Here is a 12,575-nt window from a genome sequence, read left to right on the forward strand (position 1 = left end):
TTTCAAAAATGTTTATTTACAGTAAATATATACAAGATGTTTTATACAATTTTTTTAATACTCATTGTGTAAAATTAAAAGAGCTTATAATTTATGAAATAAATATTTTGCATAAAATATTTTCAAAAAATAACAGTTTCAAAGTTGGACAAGTTAGTCTTGGCAAATTATTACTCTAATCTTACAGTTTTGATGCAAGGTTTTCCATACCTTTTTCTTGCTTCATCTAGGAAAGCATTTTCCATTTGTCGAACAATTTCATTGAAGAACAGATTAGAAAGATGAGAATGAAGCCATGACTTGAATTCGAATGATAATGAAAAATCAATGACACATGTTTGTGGATTGTTTTTCAAACCAGGTGTAAATATCCAAAGTGTGTCCAGATGATGGAAAAGCTTTCCATCTATACATTCTGCCTTCACAAGTTGAGGATACATCGTTGTCACATTTGACACATAGTTCTCATTTAAAGGTGGAAACCCTATGACTAGATTGGCTTTTAAAAAATCATCTTTCTTCAATATTACTTCAGACTTCTTACAGAATGGTAAAAAATTCTTATAGTTCTCTATATCTGCTACTACATCAAATATCTGCTCCATGGAGAATCTGAAATAAAATTTATTACTCTATAAATCAAATCATCAAAATTCAGCTGTGAACATTTTTATCAATTCATACCCAACCAGTTTTCTCCCTTCATACTCTTTTGTTTTACTTTTGTCATAGGTTGTATAAAGTCGTTTAAAATTGTTTCGATCTTTCAATTGAACAGCTAATTGTTCAATAAATGGGACACATCTACAATTGCAAGATTAAAATTTATTTATTTATTGCTAATGTAAAATGTATATAATTGTAAAAATTACCTGTTCATTTTGAAGTATCAATAGAAAAGCTCTGTGTAACAATGATTATTACTAGAAAATCAAAAATTTTATAATGTGTAACTAACATCTACCATTGTTTTAAAAAGAGTTAAATTAATCATAAGCAGATTAAAATTTAGTGATAAATAAATTATCATATAATATACAAATGCCAAAACGTTAGAACTAACCTAATAATTAGACGTTTACTTTGATTTCTCTTGACAATAAACTGAGGCAATACATCGATCATTGTACGAGATATATTTATCTGGTTAAGTAGCCAGACTTTATTGTCTAGATATTCACCAAAAAAACGCTATTCATCGCTGTTTTTCTCCTTGACTTTCGCCACTCTGTTGTGAAGTTTTATTCTACGCATGGTTTCATTGTCACTAGAAGTTATGTAAGTTAGACGTTGCACATGCAAAAGGTTTACTAACTGTTTAAAATAGCCGTGTGAGAAGAGAAAATATTAAACTCACACTTCAGGCTTTCTGTCCACTGTTTACAAATTACAGTCCTCTATTCTATCCTTGACAATGACACCAACGCCAGACGTGCTCCACTCCACGCATGTGCCTTCTTTTCATTTTGCGTATTTGCGTTGGTGTATATCGTACATTACGCTTTATATACAACCTACGAATTGCAGATTATGACATCAAGTAATTGTTTGCCAAAAGACACATCACACTTTAGAGTTTGATGTCTAATGAAAAAATCTTTTATTATATAGATTATTGATCGTGCAAGAGCAATGTTATAGTATCATAAATATAGGATTTATCATCTAAAAAATATTAACTTAAATTTTCAATATATTTATATTCTGTTTATTTAATATTAAAATATTACGTAAATTAGGCATATATAATCATGTTTTAGAAATCAAATTAGAATAGTGGAGGGGATTAGTGGAAATTTTCAATGAATCACAAGTCGTCAATAAATGCAATTAAATTCATCGCCTTTTATTTCTCGTTCATTTGACATTGCAGGCGCTGCACTTTATGCAGAAATCTCCGAGTCTAATAACAAATCGACGCAATTGAAAAATTTTTTAGGCACCATTGATTCATTGTTGGAGATAGAAATATTCACGTGCAGTATATTCAGACCGCAATCGTGTTTTAAAAATCTCTCAAATTACAATCGTTTTACACTCTTGTTTTTGTCAAGACTTATGGTGCGAATTCTTATGTTTAAAAAAAATTTGACCTAATTATCCTCGAAGCCTTCAAAAACCGCATAAACGACGCTTTAACTTCCTTATATTTATTTAATTTCTTATCCCTCTTCATTTAACTATTTCTGTGTTACTAAACATATACAAGGCGGCTGGAGTCACAGTTTCCTTTTTTTCTAAAAAGCGTTGTAGTAATTTTATAAAAAAAGTGATCTAAAAAAATGCGCCGCAGACTTTTTTTTCAGTAACAAATGTTCTACAAATCACACTTACGTTCAGAACCTCACTATAGTAAATCTCGGCCCAGTGTTTACAAAATTCACTTTATACACTGTAGCACCAGTTCATCAATAGTGTGATTTGAAATTATTTTGTTTTCACGCAATATGGAGTAGCTCCTGACAAAAAAATATTTGGTTTATTATTTATCTGTATTACTAGTCTGGTGTCTAGGCTTTGATTTTCAATCGTAACAGCAATTTGATTTTCGATGTTTTTTTTTCATTGCTTAAAAGCACTCTTAATATATCATCTGGAAATGTAAAGGACGACTTTATTCGATCAGAAGCCGTTAATACGTTATAATGAAATGTACTATTGTTAATTTTCTGTACACAAGGAATTGTAGTTCTTTCCGCATCAACAGAATGATGCTTTACAAGTGATATACATTTATTAGATGAGTAGTCACGACTACTTCCTAAAGAAATATAGCATTCAATTTTTTATTTCTGCAATAAATAGTCTCATTATATTTCGCTGCCTTCACAACAAGCGCAATCATCAATAATGACATATGGTAATAATGAAAAAAGAGATTCAATTAATTGTTTCCTTGATTTTTTTCAAATATCATAGACAGTAATAAAATAATAAATTTAAAAAATAACAAAATTTCTTCAACATGAGTCTTAACGACATAACTACAACGACATGTACATACATTGTGCGTGCGTGAATTTTTCGTCCAACGACATCAAGATTATACACATGCCGTGGGCTTACAATGCCATATTATTTTCCTAGATTTCAAAATCAATTTTTACATGTTTGCCATTATGCACCGCTCTTTACATACGTAATATATTATCAAATAGTTTGTTGTTTGTTGTTATCGTTAAATCTATACTTTATCAAGAAAATTATTCTATAAAAATTCTTTCTTTTGTGTATATAAAAGACAAATCAAATATTATAGAAATGATACTGAAATCATCGTGCACGTTTACGAAAATTCTCATTAAAAATAACAAATTTTTTTCTTTATCTCCAACGTTCACTCAATCTGCTCGTTTATATCTCTCACTCTCACTCACGCCGCTTTTCCACGGGACGATGTATTTTTATGTATTATAGACGTGGGCACTTAGCGCTCAATATACGAGGGAAACGAACTATCTACATAGAATTACTTAAGATTCAAACTTTTCCTCGTATTAGTGCAATATAGTGCAACGTGAAGCAAAGCATCGCTTGATAACTGATATCTCGTTTGTCAGGCCGAAAAGATCGAATATTCATTTAAAAAAAGAACATATTATTTTTATTATATTCAACTGTGTGCTGCCTGTATTAATTTCTAAAAAAATTTTTAAAACAATTCTACGTAGTATGACCGACGAAATATAAGACTGACCAACTATATAAGCGCCGATCCTTATCAAATATAGTTTTTAGCATTGAATAACTCTGCGAGTCGTTTAAATAAAAACAAGGACAAAACGAGAGAAAGGGTACACATTTAGTCGTAGTTGACAGAATTTGAAAGACAAGATTTGGGCCGATCCGCGTGCAAATCACTTGGCGCGATGCTGTATCTCGTCGTCGTCGCTATAATCATCGCTGAGATAATGATTACCGTGAGAGAACTCGTAGCGACCAGTCTTCTTCGGTGGAGGACTGAAATTACAAAAGTTTCTTTGTTACATTAAACGATTTGAGAGCACATAATTTATAAATCCAGTTTAAAGCATCACTTGATAGCAAATGGAAGTTCTACTTCGTCGATGGCATTCTTCTAATGTTTCTCTACGGATTTTGGACATTAGGATGGTTATCATGCCGCGTTCCCAAGCAGAGTTACGTCAAAAAAGATCAGATTAGTACATGATAGTTGACATTATACATGTTAATGGAACACAAATGAGTTTCATGTTATGCATGAGAAAAGTATCTAATCAATGCCGAATGGTATTTTCCTTCAGCATCGAATGAAAAAAGAAAATCATTTATACTTAGCAGTACCCACAAAAAAACATAATAATATGCAAAAAATAAAGTGTCATCGTACAAAAAACATAATTTTAATTTATTTCAATCGTGTAACAAAGAGAAAATTCTTGTATAAAAATTTTTTTTAAATGTTCATCAGCGAAACGGTACCCAATTTCCATAGCAAAGAGAGATAACTAAGTATAAAAGATATTTCATAGTTAATAATTACTACCATAAACCAAAGTTTAATGAGTCACGAAGCAGTGAAGTGCACCGTCACGGCGATATATGTAACTCGAGAAAAGAAGCGCAAGGCACACAGATAGAATAGTTTTATATACGTAAAGAAGTGGCAGCCGATTAATCAATTAATGAAGTCAGATGCAGTGAGTGGATACCTTGCATGGTCCTCGTCGTGGTGACTGCTATTACTACTGCTGTTGGGGCTTCCATCACGTTTCGGGCTGGCAGGGGGCGAGAGGGCTTGCATTAACCGACCCTTGCCCTCGTTCCACATTGTTGACTATGGAAAATGTCGTCACTTATTAATCCACTTGTTTATAATATATTTCTTAATCAAGAAGCTGATAACGTTTTAAAAATCAGAGAGAACAAGACCACGCATTTACTTGGAGAATAGAGTATTTATTTGATAATATAAAAAACAGTGCATAACTAAAAAAGGCAGTATGGCGTTAGTATAAAAAAGATAAAATTTTTTTATTTCAACTAAACATCGTATAAATGAATTACAGGATTTAGGGTACAATCGACCGACCGCTTGCTTACCGAAGAATCTTTATCACGGAGGAGACTCTTTACAGGACTCTCTATCGGCGTATTTAAAAGGTACTTGATGCTTATAATCAGTGATTTTAAGTGTAGAAATAAAAAATGCGTACTTAACGAGATTTCGTATTGAGTAAACATAATCAACGGCGAACATAAAATATAATATAGAAAAACAAGGTTAAAATCTGAATGGTCGGACAGACAGATACATAGCGAACATAATGACTAAAACTATCAAATACATTCCGTAAATACACACCAAGCGTCCCTCTCTTCCAAAGAGAAGAAGAAACGTGTCGATAAAATCCCTTGACTTTTCCTCCCATTTGCTCAGTATATCACTACGTTTCTCTCCTATGTTTTCCATTACACGCTTTCCTTTATCTTTCAGGTCATCAAATTTGTTTTGCAAACGGAATTTCTTTTCCTGTTAGTAAATAATCAATTACACTTTGAATTCATGTATTAATCTTAGATGATAGTCTAAAACTTACATTTAAAAAAGAAACGTTCAGTTCTTTTGCACTATAGCCTCTTGCAAGATTTCGCCTGACGTAAATGTCATAATCTTTGACGATTCTTGCGACAATGTCTGACGTTGACACTCCTTCCGTACGTTGCGTTGCAGCAAACATTCCTCGAGCCTTCAATTTAGCATAACAATCCTCTCCACTATCCGTGATGTACGGAATATCATCGTGAGCTACAAAGTCAATCTACGAAAAGCATCCATTTGGATTATAAAACGTTATTATCGTTAATTATTTTAAATCATCGTCGGAGACCAATTTGAAAATACAAAATATGTTGATTAATAAAATATAAATGCCAACTATAATATTTATCTTACTTTGTGCTTTTCAATAAAGTCGTCGTCCAGTGTCCAGGGTGCATCTCTAATGACTTCATCAACATAACGACAATGTCGGACAGCATCGTATCTTTCGGCGTCAGTCATAACTGTTCGCCCTTTTTTATTGTGAGTTAATTCGTCGTTGCACACTGCAATACAATTTATTTTATCGTTTCAAAGTTCATTCAAATTAAACCAATGCTTTTGACAATTTACCTCCCACCATCAAGTAGACATTAGGAAACAAATTTTTAGCCTGCATCAACTGTCTTGCATGGCCCTGATGAAATAAGTCGTATATTCCATCGGCATACACTCTTACTCTGCGAGGAGCTGTTTCATCACACATTATAATAATTAAATCGATGATTTACACTTAAATAACAATAAATATAGGTAGAATACAAACCTTTGCCTGATTTTGCTTGTTTGATAGTTATTTTGATATTGTAGTCACACGCTTCAGCTTCTGCCAAAGCATCAGGTTCATCGCTGAAAGGTGCTTCCTTACATATTGACTGTAATGAAATAATGTGAATTGATATTAATACACAATATTGCCTAATATGTACAATGAAACTAGTAAGCTTGTATTTTCTTATTTACGCCTCACTTACAACAAACTTATAGTCTATGGAGGGATTTCTAAACTGTTTATAGTACAAAATTTTGTTTTCACTTTTCATGACAATGCTTCTATTATTATTTCCATCTGTCATTTTTCTAATATGGTACAAAATTCTCACACAATGATTTTGAGATAAAATTAAAAAAGTATAAGTGTCAGAAATAATATTTAATCAAATCTTTTTTATAAAAAAGTTATAACATATGTGTAAATTTGTTCTGGCTGTTAGCTGTGGCAATTAATCAATCAAACTAAGGAGTGAATCTACTGTTCTGTACATGAATATGATCACCAGTTATTGTCACACCACTGTATGTTATCAAAAAAAATACTCCAGTAACTTCTAACCTATTTAACTACATATGATAGATACGATCAAGCTGAGCTAATCATGAATAAATCGTTATCTAGAAAGTATAAGCATTGGAGTAAGTATGCATGTGATATTTTTTAAAGGTCAATTATTTGTCAAGATCAACAGTCAATTGTTTCACAAAGAACTATATATTTTGAATATATGACATTGATTTAATATTTAATTCATTAATTTTAATAGATTATAATTAATGATTTAAATATTAAAGTTGGTTCTTCAAAGAAAGATTTATGAACTAATTGAATTTATGATGCTTCGGACAATATTGTAATATGATAAAGATCTTGTGCTGCATTATCAGTAAAATAACCAATAGCACAATTATTATATTTAGCATAAAGTAATACTTACTGGAAACACTGGTGATTGTTCTCTGGAACATGATGCATTGTCCACACCATTATGATAATTATAAGAGGATGACATGTTTGCTGTTAGTTCTTCTGGTAAAGTCCTTTTTCTGGACATTTTCTCTATACTAAAAACCTCAATCCCATCCAGCTTGTCTGTTCCTGGAAAATATAGCATATGTCATTGATGTTTGGCTTTTCCATTAAACTAATAGTGTGTTAACTAAATCACATACAAAGAAAAACTATCAAAATTTATTGTAAAAGAAAATAACTAATGTAGAAATAAAATCCAAGAATTAGATTTATCAAAAGGATATTTTAGTTAAAATTGATTTTATTGAAATTTTTAAAAGCTTGTTTTTTGACTTTCTGTAAAATGAATCAACAAAACAATAAGTGAGCTTGACAACCAAAATCAAGTTGATCTGGTTGTCAAGGTTGAAAAAAAAAGAAAATTCAATGCAAAACAAATATGGCATATGTCTAACACTTTCATAAACAGTGCATCAATAACATTGATTCTGCAATTTGCTCAGAACTGTCTTGTAGTATCAAACAATAGCAACACAAAAACATTAAAGTTTGCACTGTGGTAATCACAAAGTATGAAACTTTTATAAACGAATTTCACAAAAATCAATAGCAAACAATCGGGAGCGGATATTCGTTCTTTTTAAAAATCGAATAATACAGTCAGTCACAATCACAGCACTTTTTCCCATTTGCTGCAGAGTCAAAGAGATATGACATCATAGCTTTTTCTGTCCAGACTATTGCAAACGAAATTAGTCGTTTCCCGGAAAAACGCGTAAGCAAACGTGACTTAGTAATAACGCTTGATGCCCGAATCACACATATGCACAGCAGTCACACAGAATGAGAAAGTGTCCTGATTTGCTTTCTCTATCTAGCAGTGCATCGTTATACAAGAGTGAAGAGAAGAAACACCCACGCTGATCATTCACTGTAGATGCTGTCGCTACCGATGCCTCCATCGTACTAGTCAGTGAGCTACAGAACGCGGCCAGCAGACGCCTAGTCCGTTGTACGTGTATAATTCACAGACACACACAGTAGACGCACGCGCACGCGTACGTGCTCTGTCTCGTTTTATTTTACTACCCCTCAGTATGCGCCTTTCTCTTCTGTCGGTCTTTCTTGCTCTCTTGCGATCGCGCGCTAAAATCGTCGCGTGGTGCGTGGCCTCTTGTCGACCGTGTGCCTATGTGTGCGTGTGCATTGTGTATTTCCCGGCGACGTACACGCCCATTATCTGTTCAAGCGGTACAGTGCAGTCGAATGCAAGTACGCAGTTGATGATCGTTAACGTCAGCAGGATCTTTTACTGTTGTTTTTCATTTGGCTTTGATATCGTCGTCGATAAATTGATCTTATCCGCCGGCTCTTTGCACGTATGCGAAACTCAGTTGGCAAGTGAACAAGTATATAAGCTGATCATCTGCTGGCTGACAATCGAATAAAACATTTAACGTAATTGCACATCACTGCGCCCGACGGCCAACCGCTATAAGCCAACAATCGATCAGCCATTTTTTCATCCTACATACGCGAGCACGTTCGCTCGAAATCTCATCATGTCGCAAGATATTCAGGCACAACGAACAATTTACCTTTCGCACGTCGAAGTAAGCTACGGCAACGTGAACTAAAAATCACGCTAGATTTCTTCACAGGCTGCACACGGCTACACGACGCGCGTCGCAGGGAGCGTGGGGAAGCGCACGAAAACGCGATGGTCGCGCAGAACGTCAATGCCTGCTTAATTTTTAAAACAGCTTGCTCGAGCGTTGCCGCTTCGATGGATAAACGAAACTAGGTCTTTTGGTTTTCACCGAAGTCTCATAATAGTCCGCACGCTCCACTTGGAGGACGCTTAAATAGCCGGCCGCGCTACAGTCGAAGCGCAGGGCTCGCTCGGGCTGGCCAGGTCAATGTCAGATCAGTTGAATTTTTCGCGCTGATCGCGCCTTTATCGTTCTAGCCCTCTCAATCAGCTTCTATCGATCTTTTCCCCGAACACGAAAATGGCAGAATAGCAGAAAATCGTCCACTTTGGACGCGAAATGCGACAAAAATCGTCGACGCGCTTCGGACGGTGCAGCCCGACGGTGCGCGGCGCGAGCTTGGCGTCAACGCAAAGTCTCGCAAAAATAAGTCGCGCGAGCGTGTGCGCCTGCCCGGTGCGACGGCCGTGCCGTGAGCGCGCGTTCCGGCTTCCTCGCGAGCCTCGTTGTCTCGACGCCGCGGCCGTTTCGTCATCGACGCACGCAGCGGCCGGTCGAGCTGGTTTTCTCGAAAGAGCGCGATCGGACAAGGCACCGCGGCCGTGTCTCGATTCTTAGTCATCCGGACGCTGACACACGCGCGCGCGTCGCCGTCCGTTCCGACGTAGAGCGCCAAAAACTATCCGGTGATGCGATTCATCCGCGACTCTTTCTTATCGTTATCGACGGACACGGCAACTTGCTCGGCGAATGACTCGCGCTTCTGGAATTTCTCGCGGACTCACGGCGCAAGTGCCGCGTCGTTCGCTTGCCTATTCGCGCATGCACCGTCGCTCGGGCTTATTTGGAATATTTGAAATGCAACGACGACACGGCGACGTCGCTGCAGGAACGAGCAACGTGATTCGCTCGACGAGCGAACCTACCGCTTATCAAACTCACGTGCGCGCGGGTCCGAGCACGATGAACCATCGGGTCGGGGGACCGATAAGGGCAGGGCAGCGTGCGCACTGAGAGAGGTCGCGGCGCGGAGTCCCGGCGCCGAGTGCGCGAAAACGGAGCAAGGCAGAGAGACGCCGAGGAGCGCGTGAACACGGAGTAGGAGAGAGAAGCCGCGCGACTGACGTAAGATCGGATGATCGTGCGCGCGCGAACGCCCTTATCGGCGCTCTCGTGCTCGTGGACCACGTGGACCGCCGCCGACAGCGAGAGAGCAAGCGCCGACGGATCCAGTTTCCATCTGGCGAATGCGCTCGTCGCGCTCTCATTGATTATTCTCTCGATATAGACATAACAAGGCTCGCGACTACGATAAAAGCTCCGTTTGCTCGAGCGAACGCCGATATGACTTGGACGCACCCGAGGCAGTAAGTCGAGAGATTTCTCGGCAGAGCCGCAGCCCCTCTTCCCCCGCCCTTGCGCGGTCGTTTCATAACGAAACTCTGGCGCGAATCGCGCCGATGACACAGCTGCGCGAAAACTACGCTATCGTCCCGGAACAGAGAAGTAACAAAATCGATGGTAGGACAATGTGTGTCGGTGTGCATCTGGAACGCGTGCCAAATCTCGTGCTTTCTACGCGTATCGCTCTTAGCAATTCACGGTCGATTGTCCCGCGCGTGCAAGGCTGACGGACAAAAAATCGCGATTGTGGCTCGTGAAAACAATTTTCAGGACTCAATACCTCTCGAATCGCCATCGAACTTCGCGTCATTCTCATTCTTTGGATCTTCGGAGAAAGAGGGAACGCGAGTGCGTGCACTCGCGGTTTTTTTGGTGTTTTGATCGTTGGCGTCGAACGATGTTACGCGATCGGCGATGCGCGCACAAGATTATCGCGCGACACTCACCGCTTGGAATTGGTATTTGCATCATTGATCGACGCGTTCGCGGAAAAAACAAGCTCGCGCGTTGCGCAACGCGCGATTCGCTTCTGTAATTTTGCCGTCCCCGTGGTAGCGCGATGCTCTTTTAATTGCGCTCAGCTGTGCTCCGCAAAGCTGTAACGTCGCAATTTGCGCAGTCGATGAGCAAACGTCTGCTCGCACGGTAATAACTTTCCGCTGCGACGATGCTAATGCAGCGCGTATAGAATTTCGCGGGCACCATTACAAGAGCGCGCGGCGAGATCTTTATTGGCCTCGTAAAACAAATAATGAACGCTCATCGACGCAGGCTGCTTACGGAAAACGCATTTTTCGCTCTCGACGAGCGGCCGTAAATTTCCGCTGCGACTTAATATCCCGACGCGGTGCTTCTAATTGAATCGGCACGGCGGGGGCGGACGAACGAAAGTATTCGGAAGTGGACGTAGCCGCGGTCACGGCCATCGACTCCGTTGAAATACTATGCGCTCGACAAGAGCGGGGCCAACCTATACAGCCTAACGACCAAAGCAGTTTACGAGTTTATTATCCTTCGCTCGAGAACGTCAAATTGAACGACTTACTCACCGTACAAATTGCCTCTCCCTGTCCTAATGGCTCGCTCTCTAACATTTTAGCAAGTGCGCGTGCACTCTTACGGCGGGCTATACGTACGTCGCGTTGGCGCCTAACGCAGCTCGCACGGATCGAACGCTCGTGGCGGCCGCGATTGAAGATTAAAAACCAGTTTCTCCCCCCCCCCCCCCCCGGTCTTCTCTGACGTCGCTGTTAACTCGAGTAATTGTTGCCGAACAAACACGCCCGAGTAATTACTCGCGCGAGCTTCTTTGCAGCTTTCATCGGACTGATATTCGCGCGAGGATGTGAGAATTTTTGAACTAGGCGCTTTTGAAAATAAATAAATAAATAAAACGAGAAAACAAAGTAGTTCTCGGATATATTTCGGAAAGTCATTTGTCGAAAAGACCGGTGATTTGCCATATACCTCAGAGTCGGTTGGTGCGTCTCTATTTTCGATAAAATTCGTAACTGCAACAATCCGCCCCGAGGTATAAGAGCGGAGGACGCGGCTCGAGTCTTGATCAACGGCCGAATTGCGCTGGGAATTCACCGAGCATGATGTACGAATTGAGTATCGCGCGCGCCGACTAATTTCTTATGTCATTGACCCGCTGCTCTAAGCACTATACACTCCGCGACGATTGTACCGTTAGCGGCCAACTCTCTTCTCCTTCGCCGATTCTCCACTATTTCTTATAGACGCACTCTGGCCGCCGACTATCTTTCCCACCCTGCGCACACGGAAACTTGAATTTTTCTCTGGCCGATGGCCTTTGCTTGCTCTTTCCCTGCGTGGCGTGCAGATGACTTGTAATATTCCAGCGAACTGCTAATCTCGCGTTTTGATTTATCTTCCGCTGGCATATCGCTGCGGACGATCCCACGCGTGCGCTTCTCTTCCAATTCCGTCGCTCGCCACTTCAGAAATCGTCGACTTGCGATTGTGCGCTGCAAGCTTTACACCAGCGGGTCGACATTGTCGTTCGATTCTCTTTTAACGGAATAGTAAAACCACAGCGCGCTATCGGTGATTTTGCGGACGGAGTCTGGCTTTCGCATTAAAAAAAAGGACGCCATATTTTTATGGAGCTTCGGATTTAGTCAGC

The 12,575-nt window shown here is 39.2% G+C and overlaps 2 protein-coding genes across 7 annotated transcripts; both read right to left on the bottom strand.

The window, feature by feature from the left end:
* Positions 1–2: 2 nt before the first annotated feature.
* Positions 3–1,492, bottom strand: LOC131670832 (coenzyme Q-binding protein COQ10 homolog B, mitochondrial). Of its 2 annotated transcripts, XM_058946794.1 has the most exons (5): positions 1,358–1,492; positions 1,064–1,267; positions 873–923; positions 685–804; positions 3–612 (listed from the first exon to the last, which is right to left on the bottom strand). In XM_058946794.1, exons 3-5 carry the CDS (start codon positions 878–880, stop codon positions 171–173), a joined length of 570 nt encoding a protein of 189 aa, XP_058802777.1. In that variant the 5' UTR covers positions 881–923; positions 1,064–1,267; positions 1,358–1,492; the 3' UTR covers positions 3–170. The 2 variants fall into 2 exon arrangements, with proteins under 2 accessions (XP_058802777.1, XP_058802778.1); XM_058946795.1 differs by having other exon boundaries at positions 1,064–1,426.
* A 333-nt stretch (positions 1,493–1,825) lies between these two features.
* On the bottom strand, positions 1,826–11,615 carry LOC131670833 (choline-phosphate cytidylyltransferase A-like). Of its 5 annotated transcripts, none has more exons than XM_058946798.1 (9): positions 11,476–11,615; positions 7,276–7,436; positions 6,330–6,438; positions 6,137–6,253; positions 5,918–6,069; positions 5,562–5,783; positions 5,327–5,494; positions 4,674–4,798; positions 1,826–3,960 (listed from the first exon to the last, which is right to left on the bottom strand). In XM_058946798.1, exons 2-9 carry the CDS (start codon positions 7,390–7,392, stop codon positions 3,858–3,860), a joined length of 1,113 nt encoding a protein of 370 aa, XP_058802781.1. In that variant the 5' UTR covers positions 7,393–7,436; positions 11,476–11,615; the 3' UTR covers positions 1,826–3,857. The 5 variants fall into 5 exon arrangements, with proteins under 5 accessions (XP_058802781.1, XP_058802782.1, XP_058802779.1 ...); XM_058946799.1 differs by lacking the exon at positions 11,476–11,615 and adding an exon at positions 8,909–11,290; XM_058946796.1 differs by lacking the exon at positions 11,476–11,615 and adding an exon at positions 8,230–8,826.
* Between the last annotated feature and the right edge of the window lie 960 nt (positions 11,616–12,575).

Source organism: Phymastichus coffea, unplaced genomic scaffold, assembly GCF_024137745.1.
Source record: "Phymastichus coffea isolate CEN01 unplaced genomic scaffold, Cenicafe_Pcof_1.1 PCOF00116, whole genome shotgun sequence".
Lineage (NCBI taxonomy): Eukaryota > Metazoa > Arthropoda > Insecta > Hymenoptera > Eulophidae > Phymastichus > Phymastichus coffea.

Excerpts from the sequence above, each read along its gene's own strand:
- LOC131670832 (XM_058946794.1), bottom strand. Across the intron at positions 613-684 it reads GAAGGGAGAAAACTGGTTGG|ATTCTCCATGGAGCAGATAT; the intron begins GTATGAATTGAT and ends ATTTTATTTCAG.
- LOC131670833 (XM_058946796.1), bottom strand. The coding sequence starts at position 8,272 with ATGGAGGCATCGGTAGCGACAGCATCTACAGTGAATGATCAGC. Across the intron at positions 7,437-8,229 it reads ATCTACAGTGAATGATCAGC|GAACAGACAAGCTGGATGGG; the intron begins GTGGGTGTTTCT and ends TATATTTTCCAG. Across the intron at positions 6,254-6,329 it reads ACAAGCAAAATCAGGCAAAG|CTCCTCGCAGAGTAAGAGTG; the intron begins GTTTGTATTCTA and ends GTGATGAAACAG.